General features: G+C 38.8%; 1 protein-coding gene across 1 annotated transcript; it reads right to left on the bottom strand.

Annotated features, from left to right (window-relative positions):
- Positions 1 to 134: 134 nt before the first annotated feature.
- CFAP300 (cilia and flagella associated protein 300) lies at positions 135 to 18,854 on the bottom strand. The gene is made up of 7 exons (XM_065730031.1): positions 18,745 to 18,854; positions 18,442 to 18,523; positions 16,460 to 16,532; positions 12,052 to 12,218; positions 10,088 to 10,260; positions 4,474 to 4,540; positions 135 to 353 (listed from the first exon to the last, which is right to left on the bottom strand). Exons 1-7 carry the CDS (start codon positions 18,852 to 18,854, stop codon positions 228 to 230), a joined length of 798 nt encoding a protein of 265 aa, XP_065586103.1. The 3' UTR covers positions 135 to 227.
- Between the last annotated feature and the right edge of the window lie 2,380 nt (positions 18,855 to 21,234).

Here is a 21,234-nt window from a genome sequence, read left to right as displayed (position 1 = left end):
GACAGCCCCCCTCTGCGAAAGGCGGGGGAGGGCTTGGGGGGGGTGAGACAGAACGGGGCGCCGTGCCTCGGCCTCACCTGGCGGCCGTGCAGCTGGAAGGGGCGCGCACACACACACGTGGACAAGTTACTTTTATTAGATGGCTCAACACTCGGGAAGACGGCACCGAGGAGCGTGACCTTGCGCCGCGCCAAGCTCGCTCTCACCGACGCCGCGCCCCGCCGGGCTCAGGGCGCGCCGCCCCCGAAGCGGTGGTACAGCGCGTGCACGTGGCGCCGGGCCGGGTCCAGCAGCACGTAGGAGAAGGTCTGCGCGTGGGCTGTGTGCCACGGGTAGCACGGGCCGCTGCTGTCCTGAGTGGAAGAAAAGGCGGCCGCGTTAGCTACGGCCCGGCTCCCACCCGCACAGTCCGTGCAGCTGCGCGCGCTGCGGCCCTGCGTCCCACCCCGAACGATACAGGGCGCGGTGGAAGGAACGCTGTGGTTTGTGGAAGTAGCGTTTTGTCTCCGTTTCAGTAGTGACACGGATTATCCATCTCAGTAACTTTTAACTTTATGACAAACGCAGCGTTAGTACAAAATGTAGAATTAAGCACGGAAGTGTAGGATTACACGATTGGAACCTAAAGCCCAGCTGTGAAATACACAAGAATCCCATCACATTCCATTGGAATACAAAAATAGCTACGGATTGCACAGTAACACGTAAAGCCGTTCTAACAACGACTCCTTTTCACCTGGCACTCAAGGAGAACCTCTCGGTAGCGCTCTGAACAACTCTGAGCTGTTACCGGACACGGTTTGCGTGCCAGACCTCACAAAGCACGCGAGGAGAATCTCGACGCCCCACAGCCAAGCGCTGCCTCTGCACGAGCGCCTTCGGCTGACAGCAGGCGCTGCAGCAGGCCCTCAGGTCAGCGCCCACTTCTGCTTCCCCCCGCAGCACAGCACAAATCGCCTCACAGCCCCAGAGCCTGATGGGATTGTTGGGAGGTTTGCTTTTTTTGACTGGTTGGGTTTTGATGCATTCAGTCTGGCAACTAAACATCTAAAAGATCAAGAGATGCATAGCTCACGTATCTTGTCTTTGAAAGCCCATTATGGTTTCCTCTTGCTAACCCAACACCTTTTTGGACCAAGGAATCAGGAAAGCTGTAACCTCTCCCCATGGTTAACACCGTCAGCTCAGAAGGAAAAGGTCTGGGTTTTGATTTCTGCTCCCAGGACCTACTGTATCATATCCTGCAGCTGTTGTGGGCACCCCAGTTTTGCTTCTGTTCCTTCAGAGGATGAAACCCCTGCTATACACTGTGATGGCTTCCTTTGAGTGATTATTCAAGTCCGTAAATCTTCAATTAAGACAAGCACCACCATCAAAGCATTGTTTAGAACAGGTAGAGATTTGATATGTTTTTCGCAGCATTTTCTGACAGTAGTCAAAAGCCGCCAGCTAAAAACAGCATTTTGTTTTTAAAGAACCCAGCACACAAGGACCATAGCTCTCAGGTTAAGACACCTGTCTCTCTATAGATGTTTTACAGGGATCTGTGTGTATCAGATACTGGATTCTCTGCTTCAGTAAGGAGAGCAAGCTTTAAAATATTACAGCGTTCAGCATCACAATGCCTTAGAGTTTAACCCAAAAGTGACCTAAGCTCATGCACAAAGCAGAAGAAACTCAAACTAACATCAAGATACAACTGCTCCTTACACTTATTTTCACTGCTATTGAAGATCCCACTCAGCAGTCATTTCTGAATTGATCGATTTCAGCTCTGTTTTTGACTGCTCAAAGTCAGCATTTGCACAGTGAAAGTTTACTCATCAGCTTAAGAACAAAAATAAATTCTGATGATATTTCAAGAAATTCCAGACTATAACAAACCTATTAATAAATCAATCTATATATATATATAATAAATCAAGTTCTTAAATTTGTCCTAGTTAGTAAAAGGCCCATCCAAAAGAGTCGAGAATAACAGCACTAGGATTTTCAGAGAGTTACTCTGGCCATTATTGCAATAGGGTACATGAGCATGGGTTAAGAGCCATACCAATTCCACCCACAATTTGGTTCAGACATGCACTGGATGTAATAACTGATTTACTGATACAGACTAGGATTGTTTCATTTTTAATTCCAAGGAATACAGATAATGTGCAGATGACTGGAAGAGTACACAGCACGGCATAATGCTTAAATAAGGATACAGCTGAACGTCTCTCAGAACAGCACTGCTTAACCGTCAGTTTTTTTTAATTTTTTGAGGAACCCATTTATTACAATGATTTCTAGTGCTGCTATAGTTGGGATTCAGGTGAAGAAAGTTCTAAAATAGCAGTTTGCATCCAAATACTGCAGCTATAAGGAAGATTCATTTGATGCTAGTGCCAAAGCTGTTAGCACTTGGTCGCAAGATTTAAAATGATTTCTCCCACGATGACCAGTTCTACAAAGTTTTGATGCTAAACAGATCTACAGACATTTATAACTACACCCTAATACTTTGAAAGAGATCCGACTACTTTGTTCTAAACTGCTTTTAACCATGCCATACTCCTTTCATCATTAGTTCCCATCACTGTTTTTGATACAGCACCAAGTTATGTATCTATGGACACAGACTTGTTGAAAAGGAGGCATGACTCACAATGTTCATACAATATTGTTGACAGCCAGTTCAACCCCTGTATTACCCAATTTTAGTAGTGTTCTTTTTTTAGATAGTTTCCAAAAGGAGGGCTTACTAGCCACAATGTAAAAACCAAATAAAAGGAAAGCGATGCTGTCAAGATGACATAACAAAATTCTTAATTCCTGATTCCACTTGTATTTGTGCAAACAAAGTGTATTTATTTGCCCATTTATTAATTCAGTTTGCAAAAGTGTGAATTCTTCTAACTTGTTGGCTGCTGTTTAGGTCACTTTTAGCACAACAGCTTTCTTTTGTGCCAGGCTAAGAGGTTACGTCCGTTTCTTTCAGATACAAACCAAGAAAATATGGCTTGTAAATTGTTACCTCAGCATTAAAATCATCATACCACAGATACTGAGTCTATTTGGTAAAATAGCTCTAGACTACTGCAGAAATAGGTCCTCGAGTGAATGTTATCATCAAAACCACATGAAACTGTTCTAGTTGGTACCCTGCCTGTAATTTCCAAGTAGAATTTTTTAGGAGTTCTGGATCACAGAACCACCAAACAGCCCAGACTGACTTGCTTGGGACTTCTGTCCTGAGGGAAGTCTCCTCAGGATTTCTTCAGTGGAAACCAGAATTTCCAAATGCTCCTTCACCTCACAAGTTTACAGAGTATGCAGTAAAAGTTAAATTTCCCCCTAAAGAAGGATAGCATACTCTATGTTTATACCGGATTTTCTTTTGCCCATCCACTCTGTTTTCAAAATGTTGCTGAGGGTTGCCTTTTTTTTTTTTTTAAATGCTGATGATATTTAATATGCAGTAAATACAGCTAAGGAATCTCTTAAATATCTGAATAGCTGCCTTAAGGCAGGAGGATGTAAAGCTCACATCGATGTATTTGACAAATAAATAGGAGAAAAATAGTAATAAAATATCACATCATCGTTTTTGTTTTTTTTTTTATCGTTTTTTTTTCACTGAAGCCTCCAGCTCAGTAGAAACATGAATCGTGGCCCATAAGTTAAGTGCTTATTTTTAGAAAACATTTCAGAAGCCTTTTTAAATTACACATAGTACTTAAAAGATGATGACCCACAAATGAATAACCGGGCTATGGGTAAGCCAAAGGGAAGTTTGTGCAGTCTGAAATGACATCAGCTCTTTCTTTTGGATGTGGGTACATTATCTGCTTACGTATTCTGGTTACTCAAGGAGGCTTTGGAGTAGTAACAATTAAATTATGGATATGCTGAATCTAGTAAACATGCAACCAGTTCTCAAATTTGTCGTGATGGCAAATGTTACGATTTTGCAATAGAAACAGACAGGAGTGAGACTTGTCAGCAGAGAGGAAGAGAGGTTAGTAGACACGTCACTGCCCTCGCTGTTTTGTACACTACATTTCCTTGCAGCCTTTACAGAAACAGTTGCAATCCAAGCTATTCATACTGCTCTAGAAATATTTCTAAAAACAGAACCATACAAAGTCACGAGTAGATTCTTACTCCTTATTTCTATTGCAAGGTGATCTAAAAATAGAGTTACTCAGACCTAAATAAATATTTTTTTTTCATAAACTAGTTTCTGGATGACCATTATGACTTAAATTGTAATGCAGTAAACCTGTTTTTAGTGAGCTGGTAATTACTGATGAAGAGTTATTCAGGAGGGCAAGCAGGATGAGATTGGGAACAGAGTTCATCGATTAATAAAAAAAACAACTGTGGAAAAGCAACTCCTTAAAATGTAATATATGTAAATATAAATACAATATTTTTAAGTTATGAATCTTCTTCCAGTAAAATCCTGTGACAAAAATTAATACTTACATGTGCAGACACTCTGAAGACAGTAGAAGTAATGCTTATTTCTTTTGTTTCAGGATCCTTTTGAACACTGAAATACAAGGGAATGATACATACTTAATATTTACAGTAATCACAGATCATCAGAATCCTTCATTTAATAAATACATTTTTAACACACACACTGTGTTCATGCTCAGATTTGATCAAGTTCAAATTAATAGTTAAAATCGAACTCAACATTACATTGACCATGAAAAGCTTCATTACTGCTCTTAGATAACATGGATATTATGACAATGGAAAACTATAGAGTGAAAATGAATGTAGTCATCTCAGGTGGTTTCAGTGTTCTCAGCTACTAAATCTCAGCAATGTTACCTGGCCTAAATGACTCCAATATGAAGTTTGCATTTTGATAGCTAAGAAAAGTCATTCAGTTAAACACTTTTTAAACACTTTTCACCTATTCTTCAAGAAAGCTGTAACATAAACTGCATCTTAATACGGATTGTAAGAAGCAGCAGCAGAATTCATAAAAAAATGCAAATTTAAGGTTATTTTTAATTAATACATAGTTGCTTAAAATTCATTTTTAATTCTGTAGAATGTTGTATTTATAGACAGCTATGCAAATTAGGATGGTATTTTTTCTGAATTTTCATATTTCAGATGTGTTGTGAAGTATGACATTTCTTCCATCACCACTACTAATACTAAGATATTATTACTAACTAATTACTATATTACTAACACTAAGATATTATTGTGGAGTGGCCAATTACCTCAGTAATGTATTTTAAACCGAGATACCTTAAAGTATATTACTTTCCTCAGGTCTTCTTTAAGTGATGCTTTTGTTTCTTCTTAAGTTAGCTGGTGTAACTTCTATCAGTTTATCTAATTGCACAGAGTCCTGTTCACATTGATTCACTGTGGATTAGTTGAGCCCTTTACAGATTCCATATTTATACAGTTCCCAGAATCTGCTGAGAATCTGCCTTGTCACAAACAGGTTCAGCTCTTGGGAAAGGTCACAAAATAGCTGAATTGCAAGAGCTGGTGTTAAACACAGCCCACTGCACCAGCTCCAAGCTATGACAGCAGTCCCCTATTACCATTGCTTTCACGAAGCTTCTTTTTATAAGAACAAATAAAATCCAACCCGTGTTATTTTTTTAACCAATTAAAAATATGACTTCAACTGATCTCATCTGCAAAGTAATGACACTTGTGGAGGAACTAAGTCTGTACTGTGAAGCAGATCTTTCCTGTGGTGACTCAGTAATGAGGCTTTCTCAGAATTTTTTGTTGTAACTCACATGTTGATAAACTCAACAGTGGATTAAGATGGCACTGCTGAAACGTACTGGCCCCAGTTGTCTGCCTTACCACCCCTCAAGAGATTACTGCCTTCCCAGCAGGGACAGCTCAACTGGTTCATGACTCAGCTTCTGAACCACTGCAGTTTACAGACCAGTGTATTAAGATAAGCCAAAATGGATGTCAGTTTATTCTAAGACACTGGGCTGCAAACTGCAGCACTTCAGACACTCTTCAACTGCTTCTGCTGAAAGGGTGACAAGTTTCTGACCAAGGTATAGCAGCAGGTCGGGAGGACATCAATTTCTGACATATATATCCATCCTCAAAAACTACAGTTGTGTTTAGGTTACTGTGGCTTCATATTCTTCTATCCAGAAACTTTCAGGTTTCTTGACTTTTATGTTGTATATAGGATACCAGAGCAAAGGGTGACAGAGCATATCTTATTTATTCTACTGCCTGGAGAATTTCTCCCCACGTTCTTAACTTACTGTAAGTCATGTTTATTTCTAGTGCTTTGGTTAATTTTTAGGGCAAAATAACATATCAGCCAAAATCAGTTGAGAGTCTTCTCTTGGTGGCTAGAAAGAAACCAGGAAGTTCTCTTTGACAAGCTTCATTGGGTGAGGATTGATGAGTTTTTTCCCTGAAAGATTTTAGAGAAAAAAAAAAAAAACTTCTTTTCTTAAAAAGAACAGTATTTCCATTAAAATACTGTCTTAATATCCACTTTGTTCTTCCAAATTGTTAACTCCTAAACCATTAATGGAATATGGAAATTCCTTTATCATTTTAATGTGCATCTGTCCTCTGTTTATGACGAGCAAAATTCCTCATCATGGATCAATTCCCTTTGAGTTCTACCTCATCATGGATCAATTCCCTTTGAGTTCTAATTACATTCTCACCTTACTCACTGGCAATGTTGTATTAGGCTTTCCAACCATTAAATGAACAACCCAGTGCTTCACATAAATTCATTTATCACGGGGGAAAGGACATGGAGATGACACAGAGAAATAAAGAGATCAATAATGAAAAGATGCTATAGCACTTGTCACCAGAAAGAGACAATGGCAGAAAAAACAACAGATAGGCACAGAAGACAAGATTTATCACTTCAGAAGATCACAACATTTAATAATTATATTTTAGTTACCACATTTCTATCATATAAATGGATTAGCTAAACTAAAAGTGCTACAACTATTTTTAACTGTTTCAGGTTACGCAGAATGTGACACGCTGGAAATCTGGATAGATTTCAGTTGGTCACAGGATAATTACTGTTAATTAGCTAATGAGTTAATATCAAGGAAACTGAGAATAAACTCATTCTGAAAAAAAATTACTCATTTTACAAAGTGGAAAACCTCTGTCATTTACTACTTCTATTTGAAATTTCTTAGCTGTGCTTGTCAAATATCTGGAGCAGTTCATTTCCAAAGATGATCAAACTCTATCACAGTAAGACCATCTACCTGTAAATGCTTTAGTAAAACAAAATGTTAAGCCTGCTGACATTATTTTTGAGCTTTCATGCCTTGGAGTTAGAACTCAGGAGCAACTAGAAGAAACTGGAAGTAAAACCTTGTAGCACGTCTGTTACTCTGCAGGAGTTACCCGAGGAATTCTTCATATCAGGGCTCTTTCCCTCAAGAAGAACTGTTGTGGGACCAAACACCAGTGGGTGTATGTGTCTACAGTCATATTGTGATTTGACTAAGGTCATCCGTGCTGACTAATTTTCCAACACACATTTGCTAACAGCTAGTAATTACTGTACTGCCCATTTGTTTTTCACCAAGCTCAGGAGCCGTCAAAAGTACTTTAAAAAGTACAGTTTGCAGAATTTCTTAGCACCGTGATAAGTTTTCAGTATCATATTACAAAGAGTAGAATGTACCTAATAACATTGCAATCCAGGATGAAAAAAAAAGCAGACAGAGGGGCAGCTGTCTAGAAAAGAAGAATTTAAAAATAGTTGGGCTTCAATGGGAGTTTGAAGGTAAACAATTTGATTAAAGAATTTAACACCATTACCGTTGTGAACTACTGATTTTTGAAACACAACAGATCATAAAGAAGTAATGTTAATTGCTTAACTGTGTTAGCTGTGCAAAACAAAACAAAAGAAATAAAAAACAGTGACAGCACAGACTAGAAGTTAGAAATCAATTCAGTCAAAATTGATGTAAAAGGATAGCTCTTCAAAGCTGCACTACTCACCCTTTCAACAGCTTTTTCTCTCCTAATAAGGTAGTAACAACAACTGCAACAACCACCTCACATTCTGGATAAACAAGGGGTGGGAGGAAACGAAGAAAAGGAGGAGATAAATGTGACTGTGAACTGGGAGAGAAGGTCTGAAATGTCAAGATTGAAAGCTTCTCTGATTAGATTGGCAGAGAACTTAATATCAAAGGATAAAAGATGTAGTTATCTTGTGACTTGCTTTTCCAAATGTTGGGCAGTAGGAATACCAGTCCATTGGCAGTGAGAAAACAAAGACACTGCAGGCAGGGAAATGAAGAGACAAACAGTAGGTAAATATTAAAGAACAGTCGCATCATTATAAATGCATAGGTGTATTTTAAAACACTGGAGGATAGAAAGCAAGCTGAAAACTGTAAAGCAAAAGCAAGCCCCCAAACATTAAAAAACAAAATCCAAACAGAACCAACGATCCAAACACAAAACAAACAAACAAACAATCAGACCTGGAAATGGTTTATCCTGTCATGATTTAAAGGGAAGGTGTAGCACACAAGGGAGAAGTTACAGAAATATCTAAGGGGAAAATGAAGTTGAGGACATAGAAAAAGCAAACAATGAAAAAGAGATGAAATTTTGGGAAAGATTGTTTGAGAAATGTTTCATTCTTTTCCTTTTTTTTGAGGGGAGGGGGTAGGTAACAAGAACTACTTATCATCTTTACCAGTTTACTGGAGGAAAAAGAAAGGGGCTTAAGCAGACATGAAGGAAAAGATGGGGAGTGATTCAGAACAAAAGTAACCTGTCTAGGAAAAATAGCAGCCAGAGGAAGTAAGAAAGTGAATGGCTTGTTTCAGGAAGTCAAGAAATACTCAGGTGTCTGAGAGTCACTGGCTCTGAGCCCCTCATCTTTGTTCAGATGGAAAGATTTTACTCTTGTTTAATGAAAGGTATTTTAAGAACAGACCTAACCACAAATGTAACTTACACTTTTTTTTCTTATATACCTGCATATAATATTAAACAGGAGATGAAATAACAGTTGATATTCAGACCATTCCTAATCCAGCTGAATAAAAAAAAAATCCTACTCTAACTAATTTGAAGTCTTTGTATGGTTCATTCTAGTACATTACACAGCACAAGAACTCTGATAACACAATACTACCTCACGCTTCAGAGATCTGTAGCTGTTTTCCATTGCTCAGATCCTCATTGTTCTTATGTCCCACCAAAATTTCTAATGTATAGAATAAGAATACAGTATAAAATCTTAGTAGTACTATCACTGACCTTCATATTCCCATCGGCTCAGATAGGAAAGAGTCTTTGCATAACTGACAGTTACATTCCACTTCCCACTAAGAAGGAAGTAGGAAATGTTGCCAGTTAGAGAAGTCATCATACGGGACAAAAATGGCCTTCTTTTTGGAACTGGCATTTCTGGTCAGCAACCTCTATTCTCAAGCACAAAATACAGCAATGCCAAGCAATTCCATACACCAGACTGGCAAAAAAAAATAAGTGTTAGCTCAGTGTCTCGTGCTAACAGTCTGATTCTACCACCCTTATTTTAACAAAAAGTATATTTTTGGAATAAAGCATGCCAAAATCCACTTTTATTAAAAAATAATAATAAAAAAGCAATAATTAGATGGAATTACTAAACATTTCAACTAAATCCTGAAATAAAGTAGCTTGACAGTAGTCCAAGGCAATCCATCCAGGACCAATTGCTGATATTTTGTCAATGACAGTGTGAACTGAATCTAGTTCCAATGGCATGCAATGTTTTCATTAGAGGACTATAGATGCAAAAACCTTTAGAATGAGAGTGAAATACAAAACACAGGCCATTCCTGTGATACAGTAAAGGATTTTACAAAGGACAGCTGCCATTATAACCATATATATTTTGCTATTGAACTACTACCACTGTTATAGGATATTTTAATAGCTGAACACAAAGAAGCTTGCAGATTTATTAAACAACAGCCCTATTTTGAAGCAGTAATGCACAGTTAGTTTAAACTAATTGACACAAATTACATACGCAGAGCACACACATATGCCATAACATAAAAGCAAAAACACTCACCTCACCAAGTCTTTGTATAAGGCCTTTGTAGTTTCTAAGTATGGGCCAAGTACATCTTCAAACTGGCAAAGAGTTCCTCCAATACAAAGGTGTTTAAAAAGACAGAACAGAAATTCCTTGCGGTCCGATTCACTAAATATGTCATAATGATCCGAATCTTCCAGAAGCAAGACCTTATGGAACACAGAAATAATAAAAGAAGTAAAAAAGCCCCCCGAAAAAATCTTATTTGAGATGAGTACACTTATTTTGTTGTACTTCATGCAGTTTGTTCATATAAAATATATGGACTTCTTCCAATTGCATTTAAAATTTATAGGTACAATAAAAAGCAGAATCCCAGACTGTTAAATTTGTGCTCATGAGTTATAAGGTAAGATTCTTCAAGAGTCCTGTGATACACTGGTTAAGTTCTCACCATGCAAATGAAACAATCAATAACTGAAAATAATCTGGCAATATTTGGTGAGTTGATCAGTACCTATTGGTATGAAGTACGCCTTTGGTAATGTTGATCTCATTTGCTTTTTTTCCCTCTAAATTTTCATGGTTTGCTCACATTTCTAGAGGAATCCCAGAGGAGTTCACTGAAATTCACACCATTCTTTAGTGCCAACTCTAGTGAGCGTTTATCTGTAGAGCAGATAAGCAAGGCATGCTACCCAGCTGCTTCCATGTGTCCCACCTGCCTTCTGCTCCAATATTAAGTGAACACAGAAGGGTCTTGCTAGATCAGTCCCAACACTGCCAGCTGTAAGGGTGGACAGAAACTGCAACAGCATGACTACAAAATAATTGAGTCACCTCAGCCAATCTGCAGATACTGACACAGACAAAGGCAAACAGGTCTAAGATAGATTTGAGCTTAGTACTTTGTGGCCTTCATAACATCACTGCACGTCTGAGTAAAAAAAGGCCAGGACAGCAACTGCAATTAACTGCTGAACCAAAAGAAGACATGGTGGGTAGGAATGAAAGGCCAAGTTTTGCAGCTGATGGCCACCTTCTGATAACTGGACACCAGACAACTTGCTGCCCCCTACAGTCTACCATCCTAGAGTGCTGAGCCTGAGGCTTTGAGGTCATGGAAGGTTTTCACTCTTAATTCTTTCTGCCATCTTAAGTCTTGTGAGTAGGAGTCATCATTTCAAACAAACGTGAATCTTTCAACTTAAAAAAGCAGACACATGTGTTACAAGGGAATGAAAATGAAAAGAGACTGAAACTCCAATTACTTATTTTAAATGTTGCCTCTAATTTTATTACATCAAATGTACTTAATTTTCAGAAAACATTTCACACGTACCCATCTTATAAGTAAATAGAAAGTGTTTTGAACTGCTAGGCTACAAACCATATCTGAAATTCAAACATGAGCTTGAGATCTCTCCTTTTCCCAGAACTTTACAAGACAGACCAGTATTTCAGGTCACATCCTATAACCAGTGTCACTGGTTCAAATATATCATCTTCAAAGGAATTGCCAAGTGCAAATGAGTGCAACTCTATAATTATTAAGCACTTAAGTTGATTATATATACAAGGAAGAGCAAAATCCAGTTCTCCCACACTATGCTTTGCTAATGCTAAACAAACATAAGTAATAAAAATTAGTTTTAGCTTATGAAGGCAAAAGAAACACACTGAAGACATGTTGATTAAGATAGTGACACTCTTAGATTCTTTTCCAGAATCATCTGCTCTCTAACACCTCCACTGGAATGTGACAAAAAGAATTTTTACCTTGCAGGCCTGTTCAAGAGCTATACTTAATCCTTTTCCAGTATTACACTAAGAAATCATTTTCCTTTTCTGTTTTCTATCCTCTGTTTCGGCTCGAAATATCAAGATACTTTTCCCCAAATTCCTTCACATGTGATATGGTCAGCATTCCTCGTCAGGAGCGCTTCAGGAGGTAGCTGTTGAGGGATTACATTGTAGGGATTACTCACTGCAGTACTGACCTTCCTTAATTCATCTGAGATAAGGATATCATCGTAATATTCATCATAACATTTGACAATGTCTCCATTTTCTCTAACAATTCCTTCAGTGTAGAGCCGATCAAAAAATGACATGGAAACCTGTGTACAGGGCACTAACGTAGCTTCAACTTTTGTCACTTTGGAACCTGGAATATAAAGGAAAGATTCACTTCTTTTGTGATTAAAAAAAAAAAACGGAGGGGGGAATACATGAACTGTAATGCTTCTAAGACCATAAATCACTTCATTCTGCTCCTAATCTTTGCACACGTAGCATAACCTAACATTTCTCTTCTCTCTACACTTCCAAAAATCCCTGAGATTTCTCCCAGATATTATCCATAGAAATTAATTGTTTGAGGTTAATTCATCTCAGAATTTTGATACATAAATCCAGATAAAATCCCTACCACCCATCTGATCCATACTAATCAAAACAATTAGAGGGGAGCTGATGGCTTGAAACATGTTTATTTGAGCTAAAAAAAAAAAAAAAAAAAGCAACAACAAATTGGAATGGAATTTTACTATCAATTTATTTGGACAATACAATGTAGAGAAAGTCAGCTCTAGTGAAAAGCTTCGCATTTAATTGCTTGGCTTCACATCCAAAAATACGGTATGAAAAAAGGGTACCTTTTGTTAATAAAAAGAACAACTAATGTTTTGGGCATTCTCATATAGAAACTATCAAGTCAGATTACATAACTGAAACCACAAGATGGAAAAAGCACGACTTAAAGCCTCATAACCTCCGGGGAAAATAAGGGTGGGGTTTTCTTTCACTAATTTATTCATTTCCATTAACTTCCAACCCTTTACCCACAGACTCTTCTAACTTCTTGTTCTTTGGAATCCTTTCACAGGGATAGAAATTTAATTCTGTGAGATTTAAAATGAGCTAAATCAGCCTCTAACATATAAATTGTTTTCCAAAGACCTATGAATCAAAAACTGATTCAAGATTAAGAGAAATCAGACGTCAAATGACTTGAAACAAAGGACACATCTTACATTTTCCTATTATTCAGTTATAACAAACTGAGCTATTATAGGCTTTTGTACTTGGGGAAAGGGAGAGGGTTTGTGTCCTATTCAGAAGTTCAGAAAAGTAAACTGGAAATTTTTTAAGACTGAATATACTGGAAGCCCCTATTCTCCATCTGAGACTGGAGATCTGAACTGGGAGATTCAGAGTTTCCAGGAACAGAGTAACCAGTTTTACAGTGTTATAAAAACAAGCAATAAAACAGGAAGAAGTGTCTTGAGAAGTACTTAAGCAAAACTTCTTAGTTCTGGAACATCTATAAAGTGCTGTTGATGTACTTTTAAATGAATATGTCACATATATGTTATGGGAGAAGTAAACCCCAGATCAGACATATTCAGAATTCCTCCAATATTTAAAAAATATTTGTACCTCAGGGAAACCTTGTGTGACTTACTACCCACAGAACAGTTGATAGAGAACATATAAAACGCAAGTTCACTACTCAGTAATAAAAAGATGGTACTTCAAAAATAGAAGGTGCAGCTTGACAGTCTGTAGGTTCTGTAGGTTCCAATGACATCTAGAACTTTTGTAAACGAAAACCTGTAGCAGCAGTCTAAAAAAATACTGATTTAAGATCGCCTCTCAGATTATTAAATCCAATTCCAAAGATAGAAATCATTGAGCTTGGAGTTCATATGCAACTCAGAGTCTTTCTTAGACAAACACTGAATTTTTACTTGTGAGATAAAAAGGAAGTATCCCTATCCCTTTGAAGATAACTTTTCAAGTGTTAATTGAGCTTAAGCAGATACAGTCCTACCTCCCTCAGACTGCTGACAGGTGCAAGGCCAGTAATGTGTCAGAAGAAAAACCACCATTTAGTTTTCATTGAAGCTGTTTAAAAATACACGAGTCAATACGTAAGTTGGAATGCATCAAATGTGTTCCTTGTGCTGCTGCTATTTTAGAAATATGAGAGTAAGAGATGACGGGACCTTAAAGGACATGAAGATACTCTGTTACAGAATCAGGAAGACAGAAAACAAACCATCCCTCTCACACTGGGAAAAAACCATGGTGTGAGAAGAGGTGATAAAGTATCTGTCTATATCAGAAGAAATAAGAGAATAAACCAGTGTGTTGTTTACCTAAAATGTCTTTGAGAAAAACATTGTGGGATTCTTCTGGGAATCCCAACATGCAGCGGAGCTGATGAGGGAGGGATGCTTTGCTCTCCCCAGGGACTCCATATATTACACCATCATTTGATCTAACAGATGGAGACTGAGGATATTATGGTCTGATAAAATAAAGGTGAGGATAAAAGGCAGCAGAAAGGGAAAAAAAACTGAGACTGGACAACAAAACAGAAGTGATAAGGAACTTTTAGAGACATTTTAGAGAAAGGAGGTGGACAAGTAACAGAGAAGAGGTGGAGAAAAATATGAAAGTGAAACCATAACCACTGAATTCAAAAGCAAATACATTCTCATTGAGAAGGTAACAGGGGATGGTAGCTTGTAAAACACTAAAGAATTACGAAAAAACCCTCCTTGTAAAGTAACATTATACTGATGTTTTATAGAAAGCTGACAGATTCTTTCCAAGAGTCTATAAATAGTTTCAGCCCAAGCTCATGCTGGGGAGAAGGGGGAGGCTCCAAAGAACCAACGTAAAGCCCACTTACATGGTGCATCATCCCCTGCAATGAAGTCTCACTTTTTTGTTTGCAAGAGAATAAACACAGTATTGGAATCAACCTACAAAAGTCATTTCCTTCAGCTTTTCCATAAAGCAATTAAATCCCATTTCTGGGGTTTTCATTCAAAAATAGGAACGTTTTTAAAAAAGGTACTCCATCCTGCCAAGTAAATTGTGTATCTGGATTAATATACTGGAGTGTCTGGAGATGAAAATACCAGATGATTTTGTAACTCCTCCTACTCAAAGGGAATTCTTACTATATTTTCAAAAAATGCACATGAAGACTAAGTATAGAAAAATGTGCCAACATTCCTCACCAAAAATAGGCAAAGAAAGGGAAGATGAATCTTTAAGAGCAAATGGGGTATACCAGCTGTTCAGGATTTAAAAAGGGAACTCTTCCAATTCTCAGGACAAAATGCATTACTTCTGTACAGAGGAAGATCGAGCAGAAACAGGAGTTACACTGGGATACTTGCCAAGTGACCCTTGGCTCTTAACATGAGGTATGCAACCTACTGACCTTCACTACAGGCAAGTCATAGGCCTGACAGACAGCCTAAGATGATTCTCATCCAAAGCAGGAAAAGATTTACCCATGCTTCGAAACACATCTGTCACCTTTTTGCCTGACACAGTGAAAAGGAGACACCTGAATAGGCATATAGGATTTTTTTCCTCACTTCTTACATAATTTAATTTTTTTAATAACCAGATACTTTATAAAATTGTTTGTAGGGAGCAAAACCTACATGCCAAATCCAGAGTGACAAAATGGAAGAGCTAGAAAATTCCAAACGCCCTATGAAATTAAATTTATGCACAGTAAATTACTTGCAAACAAGCCGAAAGAACAGAGGACCTCACACAATATCCTTCTAAAATATTCCTATTAAAAAGAATCACTTTGAGATAGCAGAGCTCACATTATGTAAAAATCCCATTATGTTATCATATGCAGTTTCCATGACATTTTATTTCTCATTTACATAATCAAAAATACAGTTTCAAGTGTTGCCACAAAATTATGTGCTATTTGCTTTTGGACTTCCTCCTTCAGAGTCTCACCTACATCTACAGATATAATCAAGTGTTATAAGTATATAATGATATGGGAACAAATAAGAAGTCAATCTTATGCTATGACTGCAACTACAGTAACCTATCATAGAGATCTCCTTCTATGGTTAGATAACTTTTACTTGTATGGATGATGTATTTAGACAAGCTCGGGGCTCTCTATCTAATCTTCTGTTCCCTCAAGCTTAGTTTGTAACAGAACAATAACCTAAAGTCCTAAATTAAGTGGCTGTATCCACTGAAAAGTGACTTTCTTAAAATAGTATCTCCGAATAAGGTATAATAACTCAGTTTGTTCAAATGAGCAGACAGTTGATTTTGCCTGGATACATGATCAGGTGAAAAGGATATCCCAGGCTGAGCAAAAATAGCTTTAGTAGCTTGATTTATCAATCAATGCAGGCATTGAGAAAATAAAAAAAAAGTGTAACATTTGACAATTTAGTAACAAACTAAATAAAAATCTTTTTATTGTTTAGTGTAAGAAGTAATACAAAAATATTTGAATTGCATGAAGATACAGATATAAGAATTGCCATGACAAAATGGTAAATGAGAAGGAAATAGTTGCAACACAGACTTCTACAGATTAATTTATTCTAAAATTACCCAATGTAGTCCACTGTCCTGAAGCTGAGAGCAACTTCAAATTGGAGTTCACATTCTGATCATTAAAAAATGCCTATAACATTCAAATAAGAGAATAAGAGTTAATTTAGTTAAACATAAAATCATCATATATAGTGCCATAGATACTTTCAAAACAAATTGCAAGAAACCAATTAGTAAGTACGTGCTGTATGACCTCTCAGTTTGGATACTGAATACCAATACCACCAAGTAGATGTTTTTATAACTTTGGGTAGCTTACATCCTTTACACGTGCAAGATATCTTCTCCAACATTTATAGACGCAGTAAGATTTTACATAAAGGATTTACAGTCCAATAAAAGACAAAAAGAATTAAAAAAATCCTTGGAAGTACAGAAAAAGGAAGAAGGATGAAAGATTTCTACAGCTGCATGCAATGTTTTTGACATAAAAAAACGAAATGCTAGAATTTATATTTTGTAAATAACATTGGAGCTTGGTCAAGTGTAGACAGATAGAAATGATTCAATAGAAGCAAAAGAAATCAGTAAGTTACTGAAGGGATGGAAAAAACATCCGACAGTGAGATTTGGAGTACTAAATCTTACTAATTTATCTACAAAAAAAGGAAAAATGTATAGTGATGTTGATGGCTGATGAGTTTAAATGATAGATAAGTCAATTAAGAAAACCTAAAGTTATGCATATGCACACAACCAGAGTGAAAAATCACCAACAAACTGCTAAAAGAAAATGATGGATTTTTCAGTCTCCACATCGAATGTCTTTATCACCTTTCTGGGACACAGATAGATCAGACTATATAAAATAATGGCCACTTCATTCTCAGTTAATTGACAGCTACTGAGAATTCATCATTTCTTTGTCAAATTTTTAAATTTTTAATTCAAAAGAGACCAGGGTTGAAAACCTGAACACATACTTTGTAAACTTCAATCATTTGGAACGCTTTTCAGTGAGAGATGAAACATCGGTGTATTTCTGTGTGAATTCCTTTAAAATACCAAGAGGCCCAATTATTCAACCAGGACAGCAATAGCAATATAAAAGAGACATCAATTGAATAAAAAGTTTCTAAGAAAACAAGTCCAAAAAAAAAAAAAAAAAAAAAAAAAAGCTGTTTTAAAAATCACAGATCATAGAATTGTAGGGGTTGGAAGGGACCTCAAGAGATCATTGAGTCCAACCCCCCTGCCAAAGCAGGTTCCCTACAACAGGTCACACAGGTAAGATAATTATTTAGGGTAGATGTAAGGCAGAAATTCCTTACTGAGAGAGCAGTGAGGCCCTAGCACAGCTGCCCAGAGCTGTGGTGCCCCAACCCTGGAGGTGCTCAAGGGGCAAGCAGCCCATGGCAGGCAGTTGGAGCACATTTATCCTTAAGGTCCCTTCTAATCCAAGCCATTCTGTGATCTTTTTTTTTCCACTCACAAACAGGTGAACTGATTTACAGAGAAGTCAAGAACATACTGACAGCAAGAGAATTGAGTTTCACAGAGCTGAGAGCCCACAAAGCAAAAGTATCCAGCTACTTTAAAATCCTTGCATTTTCAGATGTGGTGCATCCACATACCTGACTGCACTGTGTATTTACTGGGGCAAAGCAGTCGCAGCTGTGAGCTAAAGGACAAACTGCACGTATGCTGTGCAAAGTCAGTCCTCAGGCAGATTTCCCAACTTGTAGCACGGTGGCTAAAACCAGCATCCAATTCAGTTTGCCATTCTGAGGCTCGAATGGCTAAGTGGTTCTGTCTTAAAACAGAGCAATGTGAGGACAGACAGCAATATTGCCAGGGAACAGCACAGTCAGCCCACAAAACAGGGCTCTGGGGACCACACCTCTATCACCTGCTTTCAAGGAAGAAGCGAGGGGGCAGGTAACGTGTTAACATCACTCCATCACATCAGTTTCCAACAGGTATAAACTTCACAGTGGGAGAATAAAAAGCGTTTTAAGAGATAAAGAACTCGAAACTACCATGAGGAACTCATCCTTTTGATAGGGCTTGAACTGCTGGTCGAAGCTGAACGCTTGCACCGCGATGCTGCCTAGCATTGACCTGAAACGGAAAGAACGAGCAGCAATACCGTGAGCACACAGCTGCGGGCTAACCTGGGCACTCACACGGCCGACCCGTGGTTGTCCTCTCCCCTTTCTACATTTCCTTACACCCCCCAGCACTGCTGGGAGGGCAGGGGCAGGCAGACAGGACGAGGTGAGAGGAACACCTCATAGCCACAGCGCAGCCCCCCGCCACCACCACCACCCTGAGCCTCCCACCATTTGAGCAGCCGCTCCCGGACGTCCCTGTCCTGCAGGCAGGGGAAGGTTTTCTGGGGTAAGGGCCGGAACGCGAAGCCCTCCGCTCCCCGCCGCCCCCCGGCCGCCATCGTTCAGCGGCGCCGCGGCGGTTGCCATGGGGACGGCGCCGCGCGGGGTGCGCTGCCGCCCGCTCCCGCCGCGGGGCTCGGCCCCGTGACGAGCGTTCCGCCCTGCTGCTGGCTGCGTTCCTTTCAGTTTTCGCTACAAATCCTCCCAGTTCATCGCTGGGCCTCTTCCCCTGTTCCTTCTTTGCTGTCTGTGAGCCAGGAAGACTTGGGCTCGCGTGTGCTGGGCGGGGAGTGGGACCACCACGGCTGACTGGACCCGCATTGTCCCCGGCAAAGCGAAGGACGGGATGCACTCGTTTGGAAATGACGAAGCGGGAGTGAATCAGAGCTTCTTCCCATTTCCCAGAGCACTGAGCCATCTCAGAGACATGGGGACGTGCTTCCAGGCTTTTCCCAGTGAGAAGATGAAGGGCAGGACGTTGTTGCTGAAGGAGGTTATTTTTGAAGTACAGACACCCCGGCAAATGTGGGGGATTTCCTGCAAGAGCTGAAGGCTGTTGCACATCTTCTGCTACATCCTCTGTCAACCCACCCTGCTCCAAAACCAGCGGTCGCTCTGATGGAAATCTCCACAGAACGTTTCCCCATGGATGTGCTGCTTCAGCGACCCGCAGCCTGGTTTCTGACTAAGAAGCTCTCACAGAGGAGCAGTGTGCACCAGAGACCAGAGTGGAAAACAGAGATAAAGCCATAGGCACCCGCCACTGAAAGACACCATGTGCATGTAACTCTAGGGTCAACACACAAATAAATTTTATCCTGGGACAGAACAAAAAGTGTGCCTTTCTACTTAGTACTCAAGTACGAACAGAAAAGGTGACACCTGCAACAAATAATTATAACCTTAATCTCATCATGTCTCCACCTACTCAAGCACTACCCCTTCTGGTAAATTCCTCTTGCCACTAATATAACTAGCCACAAATTAAACAGCCCAAGTGAAAGAACTGGTTTGGGCAGGGAGTGATGTGTAGCAACAATGACCAAACACATTTATTCTCAGCTTCAAGTCATGTAGACTCAAGTATGGGGTACAAAAAAAAAAAAAAAAAAAAGAGAGAAAAGAAAAAAGAGAAAGAAAGGGAAAAGGAAAAAAGAAGGAAGTAGAAATAAAAAAAAAAAAGAGAAAGAAGTGAGGGGAGAAAAAATGGAAAGGAAATAGAAGGGGAAGGGAAGAGAAACAACAAAAAAAAAATTGCTGGTTTTGGTCAGAATTTTCTTTGATTAAAACATCAAATCAACAAACATATACTTAAATTTCACTGAAATCAAGACCATTCAACTGCTTTCATGGTTCAGGAGCAAAGAAATAAGTAAGGACTTGAGGACTGGCTCAGGAGGATCAAGGCATCTATCCTATGAAATTAATGTCTTTAACGTGCAATCTACCCGTTGCAGATCTATAACTGAACATTTCTAGTTTTAAGCAGTTCACAGTAAAAAAAGTTAGAGTGAGACTTTGAGTTTGAACACTAACCTCATTTTCCTGTGCTGTCATTCATGACATCAAAGTAGAAAATCACACATAGTACTCTTTAGTACTCATAGTACTCTTTTAAACATACAAATTCAACATTTTTTTTTTAAGTTCATGCTGTTAAGGATTTTATGGTCTCGGGGAAGAGATTTTGAAGGAAGAAAATATGTTTTTCTGCTGCAGAATCAAGTCCTGTAAGTGTATTCTATTGAGCAATACTAGTACCTCATTCTTTGCCAAATCTATTTTCAGTATTGTTTTTCATTTATTTACTTACATGTGATTTCGAAGAGTTTTATGGTCCTGAAAAAAAAGAAAGCAAACAAACCAGCTTTTCCATGGCAAACAAAAATCTCATTACAGAGAATCAGCTGCCGCACCTTTACACAGTACATCAGACTTGGAGGCAAGGATCAGCTGGAGGCAGATCAGCATGTTTCCAGGCAAGGTGACAAAGAACCTGAGCAGCAGCTCCTGCTCTGCTGGCAGAAGGCTTCAGCATCATGAAGGGATATTAATTAGCCAAACAGAGCAGGAAAGGGATAATTATTATCATACAATAGTGAAATAAATTAGTTTTTCCAGTATTAAAGTCACAAATTCACAGCTCAGAGTAGGAGAATGAACAAAATAGGAAGCACTGTGTGCAATGATGACTCCCAGCATCAGCAAGGATATCAACATCCAGTTCTAGGCACTTGGGCTGATAAAAACCCCAGAATCACAAGTTCATGAGAGAGACAGAGGAGCTGAATTCCAAGGAAAACAGCTAAAAATATCTGTAAGTTAGCAAATAGCAAAGATTATTCTCCACCTTCACCCCGACTGCTGCCCTTTAGTAAGGGAGGGCTGCAAGGGAGGAGTCCGTGCAGCCTCCAGAGCCAGGCTCTAGATCTTCAGACA

The sequence above is a fragment of the Cyrtonyx montezumae genome, unplaced genomic scaffold (genome assembly GCF_038088225.1).
Source record: "Cyrtonyx montezumae isolate F1298 unplaced genomic scaffold, pur_monq_1.0 scaffold_12, whole genome shotgun sequence".
In the NCBI taxonomy this organism is placed as follows: domain Eukaryota; kingdom Metazoa; phylum Chordata; class Aves; order Galliformes; family Odontophoridae; genus Cyrtonyx; species Cyrtonyx montezumae.
This window is presented reverse-complemented; position numbering and strand designations above follow the sequence as displayed.